Source organism: Crocuta crocuta, unplaced genomic scaffold (genome assembly GCF_008692635.1).
Source record: "Crocuta crocuta isolate KB4526 unplaced genomic scaffold, BGI_CrCroc_1.0 scaffold103, whole genome shotgun sequence".
Taxonomy (NCBI): Eukaryota; Metazoa; Chordata; class Mammalia; order Carnivora; family Hyaenidae; genus Crocuta; species Crocuta crocuta.
Window position 1 is genome coordinate 505,540 of NW_027529192.1, and position 26,344 is coordinate 531,883.

General features: G+C 40.2%; 1 protein-coding gene across 1 annotated transcript in view; it reads left to right on the forward strand.

Moving 5' to 3' along the window:
• Positions 1-26,344, forward strand: part of PRKAR2B (protein kinase cAMP-dependent type II regulatory subunit beta) — a 116,089-nt gene that overhangs the window by 23,469 nt on the left and 66,276 nt on the right. The window contains exon 5 of the mRNA XM_077758335.1: positions 24,093-24,128. Coding sequence (XP_077614461.1) covers positions 24,093-24,128 — 36 coding nt within the window. The remainder of the gene's footprint in view (positions 1-24,092; positions 24,129-26,344) is intronic.

The following is a 26,344-nucleotide window of genomic DNA, read 5'->3' on the forward strand; positions in this document are numbered from 1 at the left end:
AGGGGAGGGTCAGAGAGAGAGGGCGTCACAGACTGAAACAGGCTCCAGGCTCTGAGCTGGCAGTCAGCACAGAGCCCGACGCGGGGCTCGAACCCACGAACCGCGAGATCATGACCTGAGCGAAAGTCGGACGCTCAACCGACTAAGCCACCCGGGCCTAAACAACATTTTAAACACACATCCCTTCTGGTGGTTGGGGTTGTATAAAACTGGCCACGGAACAAGGCCATAGTTTGCTGACCGCTGGCTCGAGTGGGGAAAAAGTCAAAACAGGGCCTGGGGGGTGCAGAGGAATAGCAGGAGTGAGCCTGTCAGTTTAATGTTTTGGTCCAAAAAATTTCCAAACTAGAAAAGCATCAGGCAGCAGGTGATTCTCCCAGCATCGTGAAGAGTAAGTACTAGCTGGTGGGTCTTAATTTACTGCGACCCAGCGCAAGACCAAATGGGTCACTCATTGTTAAATTTTAGTATGCATCCCAAGGAAGTTTGATTCAGAGATGAATTACCTGGCACTGCTCTTGCAGAGCTTTTTTGAATAGGTTGGGATCTTTTTTTTTTTTTTTAACCATCTAGGTCATTCTTCTATCTATGGTTCCCTGACCACACCGTGAGAAACGCTGATCAACAGAGAGCGATGATAATAATGTCTTTGTCTTACTAACATTTACAAAAGTAGCCACCACTTAGGGCGTTTGCTGTGTGCTAGGCATTATCTAAGTACTTGGATTCATTATTCCAGTTTTATGAGAAAAAAGAGGCTGCCACTTGCCCACTGTTTCATAGCTAACGTGCTAAGGATTGAAAGAAACACTGGTGGACCTGGCTCCTTCCTTCTCTTAACTCCCAGGTTTTATCTCTGGAAGGGGCTGGAGCCAGCATCATGTGAACATCCCTTTTGGGTCAGACTCTACTTGAGACCCTGGATGTGTTTTATCTATGAGGCTCTGATAAATGAACGTGTCCAGGATTATACATGGAACTAGTCAGTGGCAAAGTGTGGTTTCTTACTTAACATCTGTCTGACCCAAGATCATAAGAGAGTTCTTACTAGTGAAATTTGTACAATGAACCGACTCGTGGATCAGGTTTTCCTGGTTATTTTTCCAGTGACGGTGATGAATTTGCATGGATTGGTTCATAGCCACTCTCATGAATCCCTTTAAGACAAGTAATGGTGTTTATGAGAGGTTAGGCAGATTGTTGACAATGAGACGGCTTCCCATTTGACTCCGGTAGGGATCAAGCATATGACCTTGACCTCAGTGTGGTGATTGAAACAAGTAAGTCATAGTCTGGTAGAGTCTGGTAGCCTGGCCATTGATAGCACCAGGCCAAATGGTCAGATGTGTGAAAGTGGTCTACTTTCCTGCCTTTATGCAGGATCCCTTTCTCTGTTGGTAGCTCTCCCATTCCCATCCTGTGTTTTTAATTTTTTCCTTGTGTTACTTTCAGTTTGCTTTCAATTCTGGATAAAAGGGCAAGGCTTAGGTGTTAGAATGATAACGGCATATGGTAATAACCCTTCCACAGAACTCTCAAAGTCCTTACAAAAGCTGTAATGGAGACTGCTTCCCTCTCCCCCATCCTACAGAAAACAACTAAAGCATGACATGTGGCTTCTGAAAGGGTAGTGTCCCCAGGCTTAGAATATATGAAAAAGATTTACAGTAGGCCAGAGAGTTGGATCAGTACCAGCCTGGAGTGGAATCTGTGATAATTAATGGTTTCATGTAGGCATCGCTGTGTGCTCAATAATTTCTTCAGTGAAATTGCTGGAATTATAAAATGAAGTAAATAAAATCCCAGATTATCCCTATAAATTGACAAGTTGTTGGAAAAAAATTACATATGGGTACAAGAAGATCAATCAAGCTGGAAAAAAATAAACTATACAAAATACAGAAGATGAGTTTTCCACATTTTAGAAGAAAAATCTAGAGTTCAGAGTGGATACACAAGCCAAAAATATACAATATCTTATAAAGCAAGCATATCAAGATATATAGATGTTCACCATGTAAAAACCATGACTTAATCCTCTGAACTCTGACCTATGTCAAATGGAGAGTCGTATCTACCTACAGTATTTTACAATTTATGGGGGAATATGGGGAATTTACAAGAGATCCTTAAAATGATGCAAAATATCGGCAAGTAGGAGCTCGTGGTGGTGGTGGTGGGGAGATTAAGAGAACAAATTTCTACATACATATATGGGCTTCTTAAGAGCCTTCTGAGAAAATGTTCTTCACCATGCTCATACTGGGAATAAAAAACACTTCACTCATTGACTTCTTGGCCTGACAGCAGCAACCTGTAGAGCGTAGTCATAGGTTTAATGAATTGTTGCTTTGGCTGATGTATTAAACTCACTTTTATCTCTGTCCTTATTTAAGAACCCGCTGTCTCTGTGACTGCTAAGGAGGATTAAGAGACAGAGCAGCCAATTGTTAGCTCGTCATCACCCTCTTCAATACAATTTAATTTGTGTGAAACTGTTCACGAAAGTCAGACAACACTTATTTTCTCTCACATATGAAGCGCTCTGCTAAGCATATTGACATATAATCAAAATAGTAGTACTCACCTCATAAGGTTGTTGGAGGATAAATGGATTCATATTTATAAGGGCCCTCAGGACAGTGCACGTAGCAAGCATTGTTTTCTATGTAAGACAGATGATCTCATTAACATGAAGTCTTACAGACATGTAAACTTCTTGCAGAATAGCAGTTTCATTGTGTTTTGTGGAAATGAATCTAGTGTTTGCACTTTTTAGAGAAATGAAGTAGGAAATGAGCTTACGTGGCAGTTCCACTTGGGATTTAATGTGAAGTTATGTTGCACAGTAATCAAACCCACATCCTTTCAACTCATAATTTGTAGCTAAGAGCTCCAGAATTTTAAACTAATGAGACTTTGTGGCCTTTGGCTATTAGAAATTTACATGGTAAGTTTTAAATTTATACGGTACTTTTAAATTCTCCTGAAATTGGAATTACATCATTCATGGCCATGGCAAAAATATTGATGCCATTATTTTAGTTATGAGCATAAAACAATAACAAGATTTAAAATTAAAAAATATTTTGAGTTTATGTGGTGATCTTTCAGAGTAGAACAGGGAAAAACTTATTCATTTTAATAGCAGTAATAAGTGGATGCTTTAAGGTTTGAAACTGGGAAATCAAAGGACTTGAAATAGTGTCTTTTCTCAGACTCTTACCCCTTTGTTGTTTTAGGCTCAGGGAAAAGGGGGGGAGGAAGAGCAGAGTAAAATCAGCTGGGATTTGTGTGAGGTTGTTTGACTAGTTTATACTTTTGTCTGAAGAGAGCACAGAAGGAAAACACCTGAACAAGAATTGAAGGCTACTTTAATTCATCTCCGTGTCTTAAAGATCAAACTGGTCAGCCATTATTATTTAACGTATGACACTTCTAAGCTTTCGCTTCGCGGCCGTGCATCCAGATGTGCTGTGCCGTGGCGGGATGCAGTGAGGAGCGAGTGGTTATTGTTATTGCAGGGTAGCTGCAAGTCTCACCCCTTTGGTTCTAGAAAATTTCCAGCTGTCAAGATTTGGTTCCTCTCTGCCTCAAGAAAACCAAATGTGTTTCTTTTTCAACTGTGCAAATGCCAGCAAGAGACCTTTGAATTCTTCAATGGGAGGCTTATCTGTGACCCGTGAAGAAAGTCATGTAATCGGGGTAGTAGCAGTTAGAGAAGGCCCATGGCAGGCACAGGGGGGACTGAGTGACTGACCCCAGGGCCTGTGTGAGTGGTGTCCACGGTCCTGTGACACCAGAGAGGGGCTGGGGCCTGGGGTGACCTGTTAGGAGAAGGAAGGTATTGGAAGGTAGGGTGCTGTGTTCATTCTCTCATGTACTCAACTGCAGGAATATTGCTTGAGTGCCAACTCCTTCCTGTTTTTTTGGGTCATTTCTTTTTTAAAGAAGGAATGATTATACTCTTAAGTTGACCATCTCTGGACTTCTCTGAAGAAACGGTCCTTTTGTGGGGGCAGCTGGGTGGCTCAGTCAGTTAAGCGTCCTACTTTGGCTCAGGTCAGGAAGTCATGGTTCAGGAGTTCGAGCCCCGTTTTGGGACACTGCACTGACAGTGCAGTAATTTCCTTTCCCCAATTTAGTTGATTTTTTGGTCTTGTTTATAGAACTTTTCTTTATATTTTGTGTGCTGTTTATATTAACTTACATATTATAAATTCTTTCTGTCTTCCATCGGGGTGATAGATAAGGTTTAAGAGGTGAGGCTAAAGAGAAGTATTTTTGTACTTTTGCCTTACGAATTACCAGGTTTTATTCTTTGAATTTTTTTTCACCGCAGCGAAATTACTATTAGACTTTATTTTTGTGTCAACCGCTTAAAGACAGACAATGGGAAAGAAAAAAGAGTGCAATGGTTTTTTCAGTTGGATGAATTCTAATCACCACGTTCGGTCCTGTTCTTAGAGTCCTTAAAGCCTTATCAGTACCTTTTAGTAATGGTGGGGTTAGTCCCCAAAACTCCACTACCGATACTCATCATGATCTTATGGGAGCGAGTTTTGTGTTTCGGAAATTCAAAATGACTCAGACTGTTCCATTATGTAATTATTATGTGGAAAGAATTTGAGCTGAATTTTTCAGGTCATGGCTTATATGAAAACAAAACAATCTAAAAAAAATCAGAACTGTAAACACAGTTGGTGTAACATTTATAAATGTTTCAGCAATAGGCACTGCCATGTGTAACTTAATATGTTTGGAAACTTCAAAAAAAGAAAAATCATTCCAGCTGCTGATGTTTAAAAATGGTTCTGCATTAAAAAAAAGACAAAAGGTCAAAATATAAACACATGTTCCACATAAAAGTGAAGCCAAGAAGATATACTGTATGTAGTTATTCCCGTATCCGTTTGGCTAGGGATTGACATTGTTTAATTTACATTAGCTGTTCCAAGACAAAATAGTTCATGGGAGCAATATTGAGGGGTTTTGTTTTGTTTTGTTTTTTGATAAAAAAGAAGGCAAAAGCTTCCACTTGTTCAAATACATTTCAGTTGGACCAGGGGTGCCTGGGTGGCTCAGTCATTTAAGCGTCCGACTTTGGCTCAGGTCATCATCTCACGGTCCGTGAGTTGGAGCCCCGCGTCAGACTCTCTGCTTGTCAGCTCAGAGCCTGGAGCCTGCTTCACATTCTGCCTCCCTCTCTCTCTGTCCCTCCCCCACTCGCTCTCTGTCTCTTAAAAAAATGAATAAATGTCAAATATTTTTTTAACTGCATTTCAGTTGGACCCAAAAAAACAATCTTTCCAAAAGATGTTGAATTATGCAGAATGAAAACATGACTCAGCTGTTTCATTTCCATTACTAAAGCTAATGTTTGTTAAATGATGCTCTTTTTATTTAACTATAATTGTTAACATTTTTGGCTGTTGAAGTGCCAGACAGTGAACAAGACGATTTATACATGTGTCAGTTAGGCTTCCTCAAAGTCATGGAGTCAGGATTTGAACTTGACATTGTGAGTTCAGAGCCCATCTCCTTAACCATGGTACACTTAATTTTCAAGAACTCTTATAGCAGGAACTTGGTTGAAAAGAACCATGTACCAAAAAATAAGCCATCTACTTTTACGTCTAGAAATTTACAGTCTAGCCAAGTATTGATCTGTACCTCTTAAAATTGTTTTCTCTGTCTGTCCCATTAAAATGAGCACTTCATATGCTTTTAAAAAATTGATAAGATACTTACTTTAGAAATGAACACCTGATGTACTGAGCTATTTACCTCTCAACCATTTTTTAATTTATTTTCTTATTAATGTTCCTTATTTATTTTTGAGAGAGAGAGAGCGCGCGCGAGCAAGTGAGTGAGACCATGAACGGGAGGAGAGGGAGACACAGAATCTGAAGCAGCTCCAGGCTCTGATGTGTCAGCACAGAGCCCGATGCGGGGCTCGAACCCCAGAACCACCAGATCATAAGCTGAGCCGAAGTCGGACACCCACCCAGCTGAGCCACCCAGGCGCCTCTAATTCTCAAAACTTCTTGATTATATGCTCTCACTAGCAGAATGTATTTGAGTATGCACTCCCAACATATGTCTTTATAGATGTTGTACAGATACCAATATATTAACTTATTTTGTACATGATAAAGCACCCCACAGTGTAAACTGTGAAAGGAAGAAGTAAAAAAATAATTGTACACAAGTCCTAGTTTTTTTTCTTCAAGCCAAAGGATTGTTTGACTCCACAGAACTTTGGTAGAATAGAGAAGAAAATCCTATCTTATGAAAAGGAAATAAGATCCAGCCTTTTTTTTCCTCCTCTTTTTTTATAACCTGTAGTCCTGTGTGCATATTGAAAGTCCAACCTAGACTGTAGAGTACTTGCATTCTTGGTGCATATTTTGGAGATGTGACCAAGAGAATTATCCTATTATAGGTGTTTAGTTAAGCATCACTAAATCATGGAAGTGCAAGTCAGAACTAGAAGAAAATCAGCATTTAAACAGTTTAAAGAAATGCAGTTGTAAAGAGTATCTCAGGAGGGAAATCTCTGGAGATGACAGTTGGTCAGTTGGGAGACTTTTTAATATCTCCTTTTTAATAACTGAAAAGATGTTTATGATATGCTTGTATTACCTATTAAATAAATTTTAACTGTAAAAAAGACATAAGGAAAGGCAGTTCTTTTGTAGCTATCCAGTAAATAGTAAATAAAACACAGTCTTTAACAGGAAAACACCAGGGTGCTTAGGTGGCTGGCATTAAGCATCTGACTTTGGCTCAGGTCATGATCTCATGGTTTGTGAGTTCCAGCCCCACTTCGGGTAAAAAGGAAAAACATGAGCCCCGTTTCAGGTAAGGCCCGCTTCTCCCTCCTCTTTCTCTTTTCCTTTCTCTCCCTCTCCCCCCTCCATCGTGCGATTCTCTCTCTCTGCCTCTCGCTCACTTGAACCTCCCCCCAATAAATTAAAAAGAATAACACCACCACAACCTTTAGAGACACACAGTACAAAAAAATCCCGCAAAACTGACGTAGCCAAATATTCCTATGTGAGTTATTTTCTTGGTTCTTAGTGCTCAGCCCTCTTTCCTTAACTTTCTGCCAAATCCCACTCTTTCTCCAGAGGTTAAGTTACATTTCACCCCACAGTCTCTGCAAGTGCAAGATTCTCTGGTTGACATTAATGCCATCAGAATGGCAGGATGGATATGCCCTACATCACAGTAAGCTTTGCAGCTGTGAGGTGCCCTTGCCACAGGCGGGCAGGCAACATGTGGGAATATGCTCTCTCCCTCCAGAGCTTTCCTGCCCATGGCAGGTGCTCCAGCAGGTCTTAATTTAACCTCAGCTGAATAGTGACTGTGCATAAAAGTGCATTTCTAAGGTGACTGAAACCTTCTTAAGGCACGTAAACATGTAAAATAGTCTTATTTGGGGAGTCTGGGTCGCTCAGTCAGTTAAGCATCCCAACTTCGGCTCAGGTCACGATCTTGCGGTCTGTGGGTTCGGGCCCTGCTTTGGGCTCTGTGCTGACAGCTCAGAGCCTGGAGCCTGCTTCACAGTCTGTGTCTCCCTGTCTCTCTTTGTCTCTCTGTCAAAAGTAAATAAACGTTAAAATTTTTTAAAAATAATCTCATTTTTAAAAATTTATTCATTTTGAGAGAGAGAGATAGAAAATGAGTGGGGGAAGTGCAAACGGGGGGGGGAGAGAGGATCCCGACCCAGGCAGTGTCTATACCGTCAGCACAGAGCCAGATGTCAGGCTCAAACTCACTAACTGTAAGATCCTGACCTGAGCCGAAACCAAGAATTGGACGCTTAATAGACTGAACCACTCAGGCGCCCCAAATAATCCTTTACATTAATGCATTTTAAAGTGTTTTCATTTCAGAGCCTCCCTTCAGCTTCATAGATTCCTACTTCATTTAAAGAGGAGGCTGTATTCTATTTCGGCCTGATACTCGCTCACTGCAGAATGCAGAGAGCACAGGCATACCGGCTTTTTCTTGCCAGTAAGGATTTGTGATCGGTTTCTAATCGAGGACACATTCCGACCCACCAAACTTCCCTGTCCCTGCTTCTGCCTACGAGAGCCCCGTGCTAAATCCCAAACTCGTCTTGGCCCTGAACCTGCTTTCTCCTCCTCTTTGCTCTCCCCCTTCCTCTCCGTTCCTGCTGCCTGCGGTGCCGGAATCTTGCCCCCAGGCTCCCTTGCCCTCCAGCACCGGCACAGACCCCTCCTGCCTTTGAGATTCAGATTGACGTGTGTGAATCTCGCCTGCTTACTGGCCACCTCCGCTTACAAGTCCTCCAGACAATTTTGTCTTAAACTGAAAATGTTATTTTCTGCCGCAGTTATTTCCTGCACTACCATGTCATTTTTTCTCCTCCACTAACGTAATAAACATGGTCAGGAGAGCCCCTTTTACTCTGCCTCACATTTCTTTCTTCTTTTTTTTTAATATTTATTTTTGAGAGAGAGAGAGCGAGAGCGAGTGGGGGAGGGGCAGAGAGCGAGAGGGAGACCCTGAATCTGAAGCAGGCTCCAGGCCGGGGCTCGAACCCACGAACTGCCATATCACCAACAGAGCCTGAACCATCAGACACTTAACCAACTGAGCTACCCAGGCGCCTCTCACATTTCTTAAATCCAGCAGTGTATGGAAAACATTGCTTCTAGTTGCTGAAAATTTAAAGTAATGACATAAAAATCAAACAAATAGAAATTAAAAAAAACAATATGACTTACTTTGGCATGGAGTTTGGATTTGAACCTGGCTCTCCTGTTTATAACTTTTGGTACCTTGAGCAAGTTCCTTTGCCCTCTGTGACTCCGTTTCCTCATCTTTGAAATTGGAATAATGATTGTACTCACCAGAGAGGATTGTTATAACAATTGAGTGAGTTGAGTGTTTGGCAGATTTACTAAACATCACAGGCAGGTTTGTTAAGAGGGAGGGAGAGTGACGGAGAGAAGAGGCGGAGTTTAAAAGTCAGTGAGAACAGGACAGTTTTAAAAATGAAGTTTGACTGGAAGTGTGAGAAACTAGAGATTGCTTTCAAGGCAGTATAGTAATAGTACTTTTTAAAAAAGTTATTAGTGAAAAACATAAAAGTAAAGTCTTTAGATCGGTTAGCAAAGTGTTTCAGGCTTTAAAAAGCCCATGCTCCTTTAAATCTCAAGCCCTTTAATTCCATTTGAAATGCAAGGTAAATAGTCTGACTTATAAAAAAAAAAAGTTAAAAAAGCAATGGCATAAAGCTTTGCTTTATTTTCACACCATCCTCTCCCTTGAGAATCAGTGTTTAACTGGTGGAATAAATAAATTCGTGTGTGTAAACTTCTCCCAAGTTTATGGTTTCATTTAGGTTTTCACAAGTCATTTTAAAACATCTTAGGAAAATGTAGGTAGGAGTATTGAAAATAGTCACCTGATTTAAATGAGGCAGATGCCTATAGTAATATGAATATGTGCCTGAAATATAAATTAATTGGGGAAAATAGTTAAATTGACAGGTTGTTGCCATTTCCTCTTGTCATAATATTTATGGAAGTAAGCTCATGGTGGGACAGATTTCTCCCTCCCTACGTTTTACATTAAAAAGTGGTTTTATTCTGAAAACCCGTAATTCTATACTTGCTCCATCACACATTACTATCTTAATATATTTTTAGCAGGAAAAAAAAAGACTGCCCTTTTGGATACCTTTGTTTTTACATGGAATTGTTCGTAGGTCTTTGATTTCCTATTTGACTATCACTAATGACAGTTTATCGATAAGGCAATAGTAGGACTTATAATTCATAGTAAGTCCTTAAAATAATTTCCTTGTAATCCCTTAAACAAGAATCTCAAACGTATTTCAGTGTTTGAATTCTAACAAAAACTCATTTGTATAAAGGGGATCCTATGTAAAATATTTTAAGAGTACGTTTAGCATTAAAAGAGTATAAAGTTGCAGTTAATGAAAGATGAATGAGTTCTGGAGGTGAGCTGTGCAGCGTACTGATGATAGTTTCAATACTGTATTGTATCTTGAAATTTGCTGAGAGTGTAGATGTTAGGTTAAATTTTGCCCCCCTCCCCCAGGGTGGTAAATAACTATGGAGAGGTTATTTTGATACATACATGCATCAAAACATCAAGTTGTACACCTTAAATATATACAGTTTTTGTAAGTCAGAGACAATAAAGTTAAAAAATATATAATGTGAACTAATACGCTGATAGTGTCAGAATATATTTGAGAGATTTTTATCTGCCAAAACTAAGTAGAGCAAACATTTTTTTCCTTTTTTCAAATTGTGAGAGATTTCCAATATACTGAAAAGAACAGAGACTGAGTAAGGAACACTCACGAAAGTCAGCTCCTGGCTTTAACAAATTTTAACGATTGTACACCTCAGGCTTTTTTTTTCTTTCTCTTTGAGGCTTTTTCTTTTAAGAAAACACGTGTTGGAGTCGCTGTGTACTCCTTTCTTATCCCATTTTCTTAACTATCTTTCCCGTAGATCCCCACCACTGTGATAAATTTAGTATTTATATTTCCTATGCATATTTTAGTATTTATATTACTACATAGGCATTTATTTCATAGCTTAGAAATAGTGCTATTTTGCATATTTTCAAAGTCTGTATAAATTGTGCCACTTATAAAAGTTTCATTTATGTAAATTATAATTTTCCACTGTATTTTTAAGAATAGTTTTCGAGATGATGTTATATTGGTTCGTGTAGCTTTAGTTCATTTTTTAAAAAATTATTATTTAAAAGGGGCGCCTGGGTGGCTCAGTTGGTTAATAGTCCGACTTCGGCTCAGGTTATGATCTCCTGGTTCTTGGGTTCGGGCCCTGCGTCGCGTTCTGTGCTGACAGCTCAGAGCCTGGAGCTGCTTCAGATTCTGTGTCTCCCTCTCTTTCTGTCCCTCCCTTGTTCACACTCTGTTTCTGCCTTGAAAATAAATAAACATTAAAAAAAAATAAATTATTATTTAACATTTATTTTTGAAAGACAAAGAGGCAGAGTGTGAGCTGGGGAGGGGCAGAGAGAGGGAGCAAGAATCAGTGAAGAGGCTTCAAGCTCTGAGTGGTCAGCACAGAGCCCGACTCCAGGTTCCAGCTCAGGAGCTGTGAGATCATGATCTGAGTCAAAGTCAGACACTTAACCGACTGAGCCACCCAGGTGCCCCAAGGTCATTATGCTTTTAAGTTTGTTTTTAATTTAATTTTTATTTAGACCGCTATGTAGTATACCTTTGTGTGAATAGAAGCTTTATTTAGTCTTTCATAAATTCTTTAGGTGTTTCTCATTTGTTATTACAGTGCTGTAGTGAGCTGTGTGTGTGTGTGTGTGTGGGTTTGTGTTAGGCACGTATACTAGAGTTTTAAAGGTGGATTTCAAAGTGTGCTCTGGGGACCTGTTGAAGAATCATTCCCCTTGCAATCCTAGACGTTTTCAGGGAGTATGTTGGATGAAAACTATAATAACAACAATGTTCTTTGCTTTTTCCCCACTCTCATTCTCTCATGAGTGTAGAGTTTTTCAAAGGGTACGTGATGCATGATATTATAACACATCTGAAGGTAGAAGCAGATATGAAAACCTAATTGCCTTCTGTTATATTAGATTTGCAAAAATGTAAAGCATTCATTTTTTTTTTTTTACTAAATTTTGTTTTGGAAAATACAGTTATTTTCCATAAAAATATGTTACTTATAATGACATGTAATTGTCTTGTTGGTAGTTTTAAATATTTTTTAAATTTATCAATTTTAATTTCTAATATAACCGTTATCAGTGGATGTATAGCCCATTAAAGCAAATAATTTTTAAGAGTAGAAAGAAGTTTTGAGACCAGAAGTGTTGAGGGCGGCTGCTGTAGGGTAGACACTTCAGTGTGGGAAGGCTGGCTGCGTGGGGCGCACAGCGTGCAGCACACCTCACACTGTCGTGTTCACACCACCTGAAGTTCTGGGGGGTGCGGAGGGGTTCCTGGTCCTCCACATTCAGGCCGACGTCTGTTGTCAGGTTTTAACAAGCTTGGCCACCAGGAGGGATGTTAGAATCTCACTGGGAATTAAATTTACTCTTTCCTGATTACTAATAACGCTGGGCATCTTTTTACTATGTCCGTGGCCCATGTTTGTAGTTTCTCTTCTGTGGATGATTTTTTTCTTTTTTTTTTTTTTTTTTTTTTTTTTTTTTATTTTTTTTTTTTTTTTTTTTTTTTGTTTCTTTTGTTTAATGTTTTATTTATTTCTAGGAGAGAGAGAGAGAGACAGCGTGAGCAGGGGAGGGCCAGAGAGAGAGGGAGTCACAGACTGAAACAGGCTCCAGGCTCTGAGCTGGCAGCACAGAGCCCGACGCGGGGCTCGAACCCACGAACCGCGAGATCATGACCCAAGCGAAAGTCGGACGCTCAACCGACTGAGCCCCCCAGGCGCCCCGATTTTTTTTCTTTTGTGACATTTTTCTCATCCTACTAATTGTGTTTTCCTTCTTGATTTACAGGAAGATTTTTTTCCTTCTTCCCTCTTTCCTTCCGTTCTTCTTCCTCTTCCTTTTTCTCATTCCTCCTCCTCCTCCCTCCATTTTCTGGTTACTAATTCTTTGTTGGTAACATGCAGTAGAAAAATCTCACAGTCTTGAGCTTGTCTTTTCATGTTGTTTATGGTAATTTTGGTTGAACAGAGTTTAATTTTAAATTTCTTAATTTCTAAATTTTAAGTTGAGTTTCATACCTAAGGATTTAATCCAGTGATGATTCATTCCTGTGTATGGTTTGAGATGGGAATTTCATTGCATTTTTTATAATACACATCTTAGGGGTGCCTGGCTAGCTCAGTCAGAGGAACATGTGGCTCTTGGTCTTGGAGTTGTGAGTTCAAGCCCCACATTGAGTGTAGAGACTACCTAAAAATAAAATCTTTAAAAAAAAACAAAACACGTAATTTATTGACTTTTTTCCCCTACTGATTCTTGAATATCAATTTTCTATATATACGTGAATGGGGCGCCTGGGTGGCTCAGTGGGTTAGGCATCTGACTTTGAGTCCCTCTTTGGGTGAGCTTCAGCCCCACATAGTGTGAGCACAAGCCCCGCATCTGGTGAACACCCTTGCTTTGGGTAGAAATGAGCCCTCCTGTGGGTGAGCCCCTTCCCCCTCTCCCCCCCCACCGCCGCCTCTCTCCCTATCCCTCCTGGGATTCTCTCTCTCTCTGTCCCTCGCTCACTTGCATCTTCTCTTTATCTTAAAAAAATAATAAATACTTAAAATAAACACATATATGTGAATGTACTTAACATATTTATTCTGTTTTTCTATCCGTGTATCAATACCTCTGAGTTAATATNCTTTATCTTCCTTCAGAGTTGTTTATTCATAGGTTTTTATTTTTCCATAGATCTTTTAAGAGAAGCTTTTTCAATTTTGTGAAAAACTTTATTTGGGGGTTTTATTGTAATTATACTTAATTTATAAAAAATTTTGGAGAGAAAAGACATTTTAATGATATTGAGTCTTACTGTATGTGTACATAATACATTTCTATTTATTCAGTTTTCTCCAAAAAAGATTTTCCTGTCTTTTCTTAGTTTTATTTCTAAGTAACTTATCACTTTTTTGTTCTTATAATTAGGATTTTTCCCCTAGTACATATTCTGTCATTATTGCAAATATATATAAAAGGAACTGTAAAACTCAATAATGAAAAGCCTGTAATCAAACTGAGTTAAAAGACTTTGCCAATTTATTTATTTATTTATTAATATTTTTATTTATTTCTAGGAGAGAGAGAGAGAGAGACAGCGTGAGCAGGGGAGGGTCAGATAGAGAGGGAGTCACAGACTCNGACATCAGAATGTCCAATAAGCACATAGGATGGTGCTTGGATTTTTAGTTATCAAGGATATGGAAGTTAAAACCACAACACATACTGAGGCACCTGCGTGGCTCAGTCAGTTAGGCATCCAACTCTTGGTTTCAGCTCAGGTCATGATCTTGCAGTTTGTGGGTTCGAGCCCCACTTTGGCTCTGTACTGGCTGCACAGAGCCTGCTTGAGATTCTCTCCCTCTCTCTCTACCCCTCTCCTGCTTGTGTGCTCACACTGTGTACACTCTCTCTCAAAATAAACAAACATTTAAAAAAAAGCCACAACACACACAAGAATGGCTAAAATAAGTAGACATAGCCCACATTGGTAAAGATGTGGAGTAACTAGAACTCTCTTATATTGCCTGTGAGAATGTAAAATGGTACACTTAGGAAAACTGTGGGTTTTTATAAAGTTAAACATTTCCCACCTATGACCCAGCAATCCACACTAGGCATTTACTCAAGAGAAATAAACACATATGTTCACAAAAAGGCTTGTATATAAATATTTATAGATACTTTATTCAAAACAACCCAAACTGGAAACAAACCAAATGCCCATCAACAAGAGAATGGGTAAACAGATTATGTTGTATTTATACAAGGCAGTACCCTCAGCAATATAAAAGAACAAACTATTGATCTTCTCAACAGCTAGAATGACTCTCAGGTTTTTGTTTTTTTGTTTTTGTTTTATTTTTTCTTTCTTTAGGGAGACTGTGTGCAGGCAGGGGAGAAGGAAAGGTAGAGAGAGAATCTCAAGCAGGCTCCACTTGTGCTGAAGGCGAGCCTGACACAGGGCCTCCATCTCACAATTGAGAGATCATGACCTGAGCCCAAATCAAGAGTCAGCCACTTAACTGATTGAGCCACCTGGGCGACCCCTGAACCTCACGTTTATGTGAAATTCAGAGCCAGGCAAAGCTCAACTGTGGTGATACAAACCTTAATAGTAGCTTCCTATGTGATAGTGATGATTGACTGTGTAAGAGGGTTCATGGTACCTGGAAATGTTTATCTTTTTTTTTTTTAAGATTTTATTTTTAAATAAAATCGAGCCAATGTGTGGCTTGAACTTACAGTCCCGAGATCAAGAATTGCACATTCTATTGACTGAGCCAGCTAGGCGAAACATTTATGTCTTGATTGGAGTGTTGGGTACATACATATATACATTTGTCAAAATTCATCAAATTTTGCATTTCATTGTATATCAGTTTCACCTTGATTTTTTTTTTTAAATTGGAAACATGGATGCTCTTGAAGTTGTTTCCCACATTTTAATTAAAAAGTACCAGTGTTTTCTACACTGATTATCTTGTGAAATTTTTCATTATTTCTGTTGGACACTAATATCTGGGTTATATTTTCATAATTGTGAGGCATAAATGGGATTGCTTTTTGCTCCTTGTATAAAAAGCCAAAGGTTAGTTAAGCTCTACTGTTTTTTAAAATTTTTTTCACATTTTATTTTTGAGAGAGACAGAGTTTGAGTGGGGGAGGGGCAGAAAGAGAAGGAGACACAGAATCCAAAGCAGGCTCCAGGTTCTGAGCTGTCAGCACAGAGCCCAGTGTGGGGCTCAAACCCACGAACCCTGAGATCATGACCTGCGCTAAAGTTGGACGCCTAACTGACTGAGCCACCCAGGCACCCCAAGCTCTACTGTTTTTAAGTGTATTTTGTATTTTCAGACAATTCTGTATTTTAACTTATATGTTTCACAAATTTTTTAAGTTTATTTTTGAGAGAGTGAGAGCGAGCGCAAGCACACACAGAGGAAGGGCAGAGAAAAAGGAAGACAATCCTAAGCAGGTTCAACACTGTCAGCACAGAGCCCAATGTGGGGCTTAAACTCACTAACTCTGAGATCATTATCCTGAGCCAAAATGAGGAGTCAGACGCCTAACCAACTGAGCCACTCAGGCATCTCTAGGTTTCACACATTTAATACTTGTATGAATATCATTTATATTTGTCCATATAATGGTTAGGTGTCAGGATGCCCCCCCACCCACGTTATGTTAACTTCCATTGACACTCTTCATTCAATATTTGTTGAACCTAATTTATTTCCAACAGTGTTTTAGACACTGGGGATACAGTAGTGAAGCAGACACACAAGGAAGGACCCTGTGCTCACAGAGCCTGCAGACTGTGGGGAAGGAAGCTGACAAATAGAACACACTAGACCCCTTGAGATAGCACTTTGAGCCCTGGGAGGAGCTTTTGAGGAAACTGGAGGGGCCGCTTTCCATGGGCGTTCACAGAGAGGCTTCAGAGGTGATGTCCGAGCTGAATATTGGAATAGCAGGGACATGTTCATTCTGTGAAGTCATGGGGGAGGTATTTTTTAAAACTGTTCTTTATGATTAGACAGCCTTGATCATAACCCTTTATTATTTTCTCAGTTGGTCTTCGTTATATTTTTTCTTAGTTACTCCTTTCTGAGTCTGATTTTTGTGTGTGTGTGTGACTTTATGGATGTACGACACTTTGAGCTCTTGTAGCTTTGGGCTTTTCTGGTATTAGTCTAGTCTGGATTGTTCACTTTTTTAAAAATTTTTTTAAAAACTTTATTTATTTTGAGAGAGAGAGAGAAAGAGCATGCATGAGTGGGGAAGGAGTAGAGAGAGGGAGAGAGAAAATCTCAAGCAGGCTTTGCACCGTCAGTGAAGACCTGACTCAAGGCTCAANAAAAAATTTTTTTTAAAAACTTTATTTTGAGAGAGAGAGAGAGCATGCATGAGTGGGGAAGGAGTAGAGAGAGGGAGAGAGAAAATCTCAAGCAGGCTTTGCACCGTCAGTGAAGACCTGACTCAAGGCTCAAAGTCACGAACTGTGAGATCATGGCCTAAGCTGGAATCAAGAGCCGGACGCTTAACTGACTAAGGTACCCAGTGCCCCTTGATTGTTCACTCTTACCAACAAACCATTAGTCTGCACAAAGATGCCCTTTGCACGTATTTGATCACATAGGTTTAGAAGAGACAATTTCAGTACACACAGAAGCAGAGATTGAATTTATGTAGTTTTGACAATGGCCTCTCCCTATGTCTTCTCTTCTGAGCCCACATTTTAGAATCCTAAAGCTGTTTGGGAACCTTTCTCTCGGCATTGTCAGTGCATCCGGTCTCTGTGTAATTTTATGAGCTCTAGCAACCTTTAGCAACCATCCTAAGACTTTCCTAGTTGAAACTTATTTTCTGTTCCTAAGAGGACACCTTGGGTAAAGTTGCCATGAATTAAAAAGTTGAGAATTGAGTTCATTCATAAGCAAACGTAAGTAGGAGTTGGTTTTTTCCTGCTGTAATAGTCCTAGTTTATCATCTTGGTCTTTAAAAATATCAGTTATATTTTAAGGAGTTTGGTGTATGAATAGAAAGAAAATAAATGTACATCTTTATAGTGGTCCTTCAAGCTGGCACTTTCTAAAAACTCAAGTGTCTGGGATTCCTCCTCCTCTGCCCTGTCTCCAGCCGTGCTGCACGTGTCTCGGTGGGTTGGACACCTGATCTCGTGCTGGGTAATCGGAAGGGAAGAAGACAGTTGGTTCCCCAAGTGCCAGCCCCTCAAACACTTCCCATCATGTCTGATCGCAAGTACTTGGAGGGCACGTGGCTTCTAATCTCTGTCTCCTCAAGACCAGGCCTGGGAAGCTTTGGAGAGTTCCCTCCACGTGCGCTTCTACCCTCATGCCCAGGAGCCCCGCTAATGGCCTCATCCCCATGTGTGCTTGGGCACCAGTGTGTTTGGAAGTCAACTCAGAGACTCAGGGCAGTAGCAACTAAGAGTATCTCTGAGGACTTGCGCATGTGGTCAGGTCACATTTGACATCCTTTGATAAAAATCTAGAAAATAAGTGGTCCTTTTCAGTGTCAGGAATTAAACATGTGTAAGAATGTTTGAAATTGTGTCTGTTAGGTTAATTCAAAAAATATTTCAGGTTTTGGTGTTTATTTGCTTTTTTGCTGTCACTCTTTTTTTTTTTTTAATGTTTTATTTATTTCTGAGAGAGAGAGAGCATGAGAAGGGGAGGGTCAGAGAGAGAGGGAGACACAGAATCTGAAACAGGCTCCAGGCTCTGAGCTAGCTGTCAGCACAGAGCCTGACGTGGGGCCCGAACCCACAAACCGTGAGATCATGACCTGAGCCGAAGTCGGATGCTTAACCGACTGAGCCACTCAGGCACCCCCGCTGTCACTCTTTTCTTAAAAACGTTAGTTCTTGCTCGGTTCAAGGGTGAGGCTTACTTCACTTTTAATTTTTGAAACAGAAGCATAAGAGAAGTTAATTCATTCTGAGCTAAGTGTTTACTGTGTCAAAAATAATTAGCTAACATAGTCTGAATTTACATAATTTCCAGAATCTTTTATTTAGACAGTTAACAGAAAGCGTGTATTGCTAGAAAAGGCAACTAATAGGAGAATAGGGGTGCTAATTGTTGACTTTGAGACTATTGTATACATCTCACTTCAGGGTATATGAACACTTTTCTGCAAAAGCTCCATCTTGCTTAAGTGGCTCCAATATAGACTGTGTGTGTGTGTGTGTGTGTGTATTTAATGACCCTAAACACAACGACACAACTCAGAACTCTTCTTTCTTTTTTTTTTTTTAAATGTTTGTGAGAGAGAGAACGCATGCACACACACGAGTGGGGAAGGGGCAGAGAGAGAGGGAGACACAGAATCCAAGGCAGGCTCCAGGCTCTGAGCTGTCAGCACAGAGCCCGACGTGGGGCTCGAACTCACAAACCGTGGAATCATGACCTGAGCTCAACCGACTGAGCCACCCAGTCGTCCCTCATTTACCTGAGTGTTTTGGTTCAGTAGCTACTTGGCATGGTAGAAGCCCTCCAGTCATTGTATTTGAACATATGACTGGACGTGGTCAAACTCTTCAGGGACAGGGACTCTTCTATGTCCAGTGACCTGCATCCACATTCTGTAAAGCAGAACAATGAGTGGGACAAGGAGACTTGGCTCTGTTTACTTCACAGAGTTTATTGATTCATGCTGCGCGGGTGTTTACTTAGCGCCTTTTGTCTGCCAAAGCTTTGGCTTTGACTAGGGGCATTAAAGAGGTGAGGAGATGAGCAGGTGCTGCCGCACCAGTGGGGGTGAGTCACAGGTGTGGGAAGCTGTTTTCACTGCCAGGAATAGAGAGGCTCATTCAGGTTACCTCAAATAATGGAGCAATTTTCTTGTAAGGACACTCTGAGATTAAAGAAGGCTGGAATCATTTAAACTTCTGGGTCTCTTGGGAGTAGAAGAATTAAAATTAATCCAGTGGAATATAGTTTGGGAATGGAGATCGCTGGTTACACAAGCATGTAGATATAGGAAGACAGGACTTCAGTATTCTGCTGGAATGGCGTTTGGGAGAAAGTTAAGCCTATATAAATATTGCTGTATTTTTCCTTGAGAATTTACTAAGATCATGGTCAATATCCCTTAAAAGTGTTAGGAATTTGTGGTGCCTAGGTGGCTTAGTTGGTTGAGTGTCTCACTCTTGAATTTGGCTTAAGTCGTGATCCTGGGGTCATGGGATCGAGCCCTGTATTGGGCTGTGTGCCGAGCCTCCTTGGGATTCTCTCTCTATGGGATTCTCCCCCTCTTCGCGTGCTCTTGGTCTCTCTCTCTCAAAAAAAAAAAAAAAAATGCTATGAGTTTTGCATATTTGTTTGCTTTTTCAGGCAGATGATGCATTTCCTATCTTTTCCTTCTGTATTCTCCTAGTCTCCAGTATTGCGTGTATGTGTGTGTGTAAGTAAATACACAGAATATCCACAGAATAGGAAAATCTGAAGATGGAAACCTGGAGTCTGGGAAAACTTAATTTGACTTCTCATATTTGAAAACATCATCTGTTAACTTTTTTTGTGTGTGTGTTTATACTGCTGTTTACTTAGTATATTTTGAAAACGGTAATATTAAAATTGATCATAGTAACTTGCAGTAAATAAACATCAGTCCCTTACATTTGAATAGGAATTTAGAGTTTACAGGCATTTTCAAAGTTTCTTTTCTTTTTTTAAGGTCTTTAGTTTTTTTAAAATTCTTTTCTGAAGTTCTTGAAAATTTTTTTTAATGTTTATTCATTTTTGAGAGACAGAGAGACGGAGCCTGAGTAGGGGAGGGGTCACGCGAGAGAGGGAGACACAGAATCCAAAGCAGGCTCTGAGCTGTCAGCACAGAGCACGACGTGGGGCTCAAACCCACATACCGCAAGATCATGACCTGAGCCGAAGTTAGATGCTTAACTGACTGAGCCACCCAGGCGCTCCTCTGAAGTTATTTTAAGATTCTTTCTTAAAACCCCCTCTGAAAGGAAGCAGGCAGGTCTTATTTTTCATATTTTAGAAGTTGAGAATTGAAGTCAAACTTACACTGTCCACCCCAGGTGTCATGGGAGACGGTGGGGCTTGGGAGTGGAGCACAGGCCTCCTGACTCCTGTTGGTCACCTTGCCTTGTGTGGCAGCCCTCACTGCCAGGGTTACCAGATGCTGGCAGTGCCCTTCCTCACCTCCCTCCTGGTGTCCTCTACTCCTGAGAGAGAACACCAGGCACACTGGGCCCAGATGTACATTGCTTTCTTCGCAGCAAGACTTCCATCATGAATCACAACCTTCTTCCTTATTTTGGTAGCTAGACTAAAAAATCTAGAGAAATTGTGGAGGTTACTATTAGGTTTTTTTGGCAATATTTATTTTTGAGAGCATGCACAAGAGTGGGGAAGGGGCAGAGAAAGAGGCAGATGGGGGATCCATAGCCCACTGTGGTGCTCGAACTCATGGACTGGAAGAGCATGACCTGAGCTGAAGTCGGACGCTGAACCCACTGAGTTCCCCAGGAGCCCCGAGGTTCCCATTAGTTTGCCAGAACTTTCTGCAAGAAACACTTGTGCTTCGTCCCTGCAAGTGGGTATGGAGGGATGTGGGTCTAAGGGATTGAGTTCTTGGTATTTGTTGTCAAAACCCAGTATTTACCTTGACTGCTGCAGGCCGCTTGCCTGGTGTGCCCGTCTCCTTAACTGCCTGATCGCATGCCTCATTCACTATTGGGAGGTAGAAATGATAGTCATATAACTTGTCTACTCACCAATTTAAAAACGGATACAATTTCTAGCAAAAATATAAAGGAGAAATAAAGGACAGTAGTCTATAGTAAGTAAAATGTCCATCAGCAGGTGTGTACTTCACTATGTATGTGGTCATTTAGTACTGGTGACTCAGATACCTTAAGTGGCATTGCTGCAATGACATGATTTTTAAAAAAAAATTATTTATTTTGAGAGAGGGAGAGAGTGTGTATGTGTGAGAGAAAGAGAGAGAGAGAGCAGGGGAAGGGGGTAGAGAGAGAGAGTCCCAGGCAGGCACCATGCAGTCAGCATAGAGCCCGATGCAGGGCTGGATCGCACGAACCGTGAGTTAGTTACCTGAGCCAAAATCAAGAGTCTGATGTTTAACAGAGTGAGCCACCCAGGTGCCCCAGTGATGAATATCTCTTAGTAAAATTCCAAACAAAACAAAATACAAAAAACCCTGTAAAATTTCTTCGATTTATGTTGTAGTTCTGGAAAATGTAATGCATATTAAGACTGTGTAAAATAATGGTGTTGATATGTAATCATTGGTGTGATCTAGGTTCTGATGGTTATAAACTGGCTTTTTTTTTTTTTTTCTCTTTTTGTAAGTATGCATGTTCAGTGGGATATTTGAAAGCAGCGCAGGACAAAGGGGTGAGATTTGGGACAGTTCTGGTTCTGTGTTGTCCGCCAGATGCCAAGGACATCCCTGAATTACTGTGACAGTTGAAAGAAAATGGCACTTGTGTTGCAAATCTCTGCCTTAAACACGTGGAAACCTAAGGGATCCCAAGAGAACAGAGACTTCCCGACATTTCAGATCAGAAACTCCTAGTGCTGGGATTTCATTGTCTCAAGAGCCCGGACAGAGCAGGAGAATGTCAGCTCTGCTTTTGCTGCCAGGAGGAGATAGGTGTTTTTTGCTTTCCTCATGCCTTTGTTGGCCTGTACTATCTCTTCTCAGCATTCCTGGGGTGGAAAGGTTTTGCACCCTCTCCATTCTCTGTCCTTGGAGCTTGCCGGGGAGGCTTTCTTTAGACTAGGTTCTGAAAGTCCTGTGAAAAAGGGGGTTGAAAGTATCCAACAACACTGATATCCTGTCCCCCCATCCCTCCCCCACTCGTGCTCAGTCTCTCCCTCTCAAAAATAAACATTAAACAAATTTAAACTTTGGAAAAAAATTAACCCTTAATAACAATGGGAATCCATATGGAAGGAAATCCTATTACTTTGTGACTTCAGGAGTTAGTATTTTTGCTTTCTCTTCTCTCTGAGGCAGCATTTTGGTGCTAGATGTGCCTCGGTTCAAATTCTCCAGCTCTGCCACAGAGTGGCTTTGTGATCTAAGCAAATGAGTGTCTCTGAGCTTTACTGTAAAAATGTCCTCATCGGTAATATGGCAATGCAGATATTTAACACCGTGGTTGCAAGGATTCACGTAAAACATTTGACCGTTTTGTTCTAGTACAAGTTCCTATGCATCCACATTTTTTCATGTAGTAAAACCATGAAGCAGATAAAATTTTTGTCTTTTTAAAGAATTTTTATAAGTTTATTTTGAGAGAGAGAACACATGCAAGTGAGTGGGGGAGGGGCAGAGAGAGAGAGGGAGAAAATGGGCGCTGGAGCTTAGAGAGATCATGACCTGAGTGGAAACTCAGAGTCGGCCTCCTCCTGACCTCCCGGGGTGCCGCTTTGTCGTCTTTTTTAACTTGACCTATTTCCATAGCATAAACAATTTTTATAATTACCGTTTTAAAAGTATTGGAGTATTAAAAAGTATTATAGCATATAATGACATTCTGCCATGAAATATACTGTGGGCATGATGTCCTTTCTGTGGATAATATGAACCTTAAACTTACTTGTTTATCTTAAGAAGTAAAGCTCTTAAAAACGTCACTTCTTGACATAACTGTAAGAAGCGAGAGGAAACAACAGAGCTGAGTTGAGTGTGGGCAGTGAGCCCAGCAGCCTTCCCAGGTGAACTGATGCGCTTCCACGGACCACCTTGAAATGGCAGCCTTCAGCATACCGTTTTGGAGGCCTTGACCTCCATGCTGCGTCAAAATTATCAAAACTATGAATTTAAATCTGAGAATATCAAAGATATACTGTGCTTCACTTAATAATGATTTCAGCATACATGAGCATTTTTCACTTTGTCTTCTATTTTATTTGCATTATAAAAATGATACTGCTAATTAGAAATGTATGCTGTTGACCAAAAATAATTCACTGAAAGTTTAAGCAGACAGGCATTTATTTGGGCTGTTAGGATCGAAATTCAGGAGGCACAGGGTCAGGGAGACACCTGAGTCCTAGGTTGTTGCTGCATCCCAGGAAGCCAGAGGACAGGGCAGGGTTAGTATAGGTCCGAGGGCTAAGGGTGTGGTTCTCATTCTGGTCCTCTGTGCAACACAGGGGTTGAAACTAAATGACCTGGGATTGGTTGGGTTAATACACAGATGAGGGGCTGAGCCTGTTAAACTTTTGAAGTGAAGAGTGAGGTGGATTCAGGTGTCTCAGTGGAGAGGAAGTTCATTCCCTGCTGAGGGCTTGCAGCTGGCCGAATGGTTTTTTTTTCTTAAAGTTCATGGTTTTTCTGATGAGGTTGTGCATGGGTTCTTCTTTCTCTATGCCCCCCCAACTCCATTTTAAAAAGAGATCCTGAGAGACTCTGGATCCTGAGAGAGCTAAAGAGACTCTGTTAGCTTGGCTTGTTTCCTTTATTTTGAAACCTCCTTTTATAGACATATTGATTTTTCTTTCTCTAGTAGTATTTCTGTATGATAAATATCTAAAAGTAGAATTACTTTATTAGAGGACACATAAACCTTGTATGGCCCTTGATGTGGTTGCCGAATTGTTTTCGAAGATACTATGTAGATTTGCATAGAGATCCCCAGTCAATTAGTTTCAGCCATCCAAAACTTGGGAGACTAATTTAACAGGTGAAATAATTAATTTTAATTTTAATCTCTTGGCTCCTAGTGAGTTTAAACATTTAATTTTCATATATTCGTGGCACTTCCTTTTGCATTACTTATTCTTATTTTTCCTGTATTTAACTTATATATATAATAATATGTAATCATATTTGCTTTTTTCTTTTAGCTCCGGTAATAAACCGATTCACAAGGCGCGCCTCAGGTAAGCCAGTCTGTATTATGGATTTTGCTCATTAATGGTGACATTTCTTAAGTAATAATAGTGGTATTTGACAAGAAGTTGTGATGAGAATAATTACTGTGGAGTCATGATTTATTTGTTGGTCATTTTCCCAGAAAACAACCATCTGATATAATCAAGAATGAGGAAATAATTGGAAATGGCCTCTCAATGGTGAAACTTAGAATCACGCAGTGCAATGAGGCTAATGCATGTTTTTAAATGGAGACTCACACCAATTTGTTTATTCCCGCTCTTGATCAATTATTGTCTGCCTGGTTAGCTGATGTACCAGCCACAGTTCAGAAGGTTTAGAAGATGGGTAAGGGACACGCTAGAAACAGTGGTGGATGAGAGTATTTATTTATGTATGTATTTATTTAATACAATTTGTTGTCAAATTGGTTTCCATACAACACCCAGTGCCCCGATGAGACTTTTTAATAAGGGACAGAAACACTCTGAAAATGCAGATGGGAGAACTTGTCGTCCTTGGGCCATTTGGAATCAGTGAATTGCTTTACATTTGTTAATGCCTCTGAGGCTCTTGCTGTCTTAGAGATCCCATGGTAACCGAATGCATAGTCTCAGTGATAGACCTTGGCCACTCACGAGTGCTTGAATTAGGTTGGCTATGCAGTGCACTACCTGCATTGGTAGGGAATACCGGACACAGTTGAGAGTGTTTCTGTCCAAAATGGTTTAAGGAAAGTGAGTTTGGGCATTGAAGTGGATCAGCTATTTGGAACATTTACTTAAGTGGAATGCCTTCTTCTCTGAAGACAAATGACACTGCTATATTTGAGTTGAGAAAATTACTCTTTCTTTTAAATATGACTAGAATTTTTTTATTAAAAACAGAAGGTAAACGTTTCAGACGTATCATTTTTGATGTTTACATAATACAGATGAGTAATTTATTTCATAAAATTACCTCATTTCCAACTGTGTTGTATTATGAAAGGTGTTTTAAGGTTAAGTTTATTTTTCACCTGTCGGCAGTTTACTGGTGCAATTTATTCTTCTTACGCAGTGACCAAGGATTAAGTAAATGTGGTATGTGGGGGGTAGTATCTGCTTTATCTCCTGAGCTTTTTGTAATCTGAGGACGTATTTATTTTAAATGTTGCAAACAAAGAGTAGATTGTAATGACTTTTGTGGAACGAGGAATTTTTATGTCAGCAAGACATCGGACGTTATCCCAGAGTGGAGCCCCTCGAGTGTGAAGGTGTTACAGTGCAGGAATGCAGTTTTTTATGAGCAGTGGTGGCAAAAGAGAGGAACAATGACAGAATCTGTAGTATGATACCTCGTCTTGTAAAATTCTTTCCGCAAACACATAGTTTAGGAGTTTTTGAATAAATTGCCTCCTTTTCGGTCTCAAACTGTCTATGAGACATTTATATCTGGGCAGGTTGCGTTAGTGTTTGTTATACAGTATACTTACCGTCATCTGATGGGTCAGGGGCTCCAGCTTGTAGGTTAGTTTTGAAGCACCATTATTTTAGTGTCTCCATCACCACGAAGTCTGTGTCCATTGTATCTCAGGAAGACGGAGCTGGAAATGCAGAGAAGATGGAATGCCAGCAAAGAAATACGCATTCAAGTCAAGGGTTGTGCTTATTCCTAGAATGATGGGCAGTAGGAAATGTCAGGAAACAATTTGATTTAAAGAAAAACAAACAGGGTGATGTCAAGCTTAAGCGTTGTGTCATGTGCAGCAAATAAGCCTCAAAAGGAGTAAAACTTGTTACCCTAGTAACATAACATGCTGAACTCCTCATGAGAATGAATCTTGACAGGTTTTTGGAAGGAAAAGAGGACCAACTTTGGGAGACTCCCTGCGCTAAGCATTTCATGTGCACCTTCAGTCTTTCAGGCAAGGAGAATAAACTTACTGCCTTAGATAAAAAGAGCAGTGCTGTAAGAAGGAAAAAAAAATGAATGGGACCTATTAATCATCTACATGTCTGTAATTTATTTGACTCTCTAATTTTTTCTAGAAGTTTATCGAAAATTTTTCTGGGAAAGAAGAATATTGAAACAGTCTTAATTCATCTGGAGGAAATTCTGTAGTTCTCTCTGTTAATTTAGTGTCTAAAAGTAACTTAATTTAGTAGTAGAGATATACGTCAGTTTCTTTTGAAGTCTCATTTCCTGAAGATAATAAATGTTTACTTAAAATGTAGAACTTCCT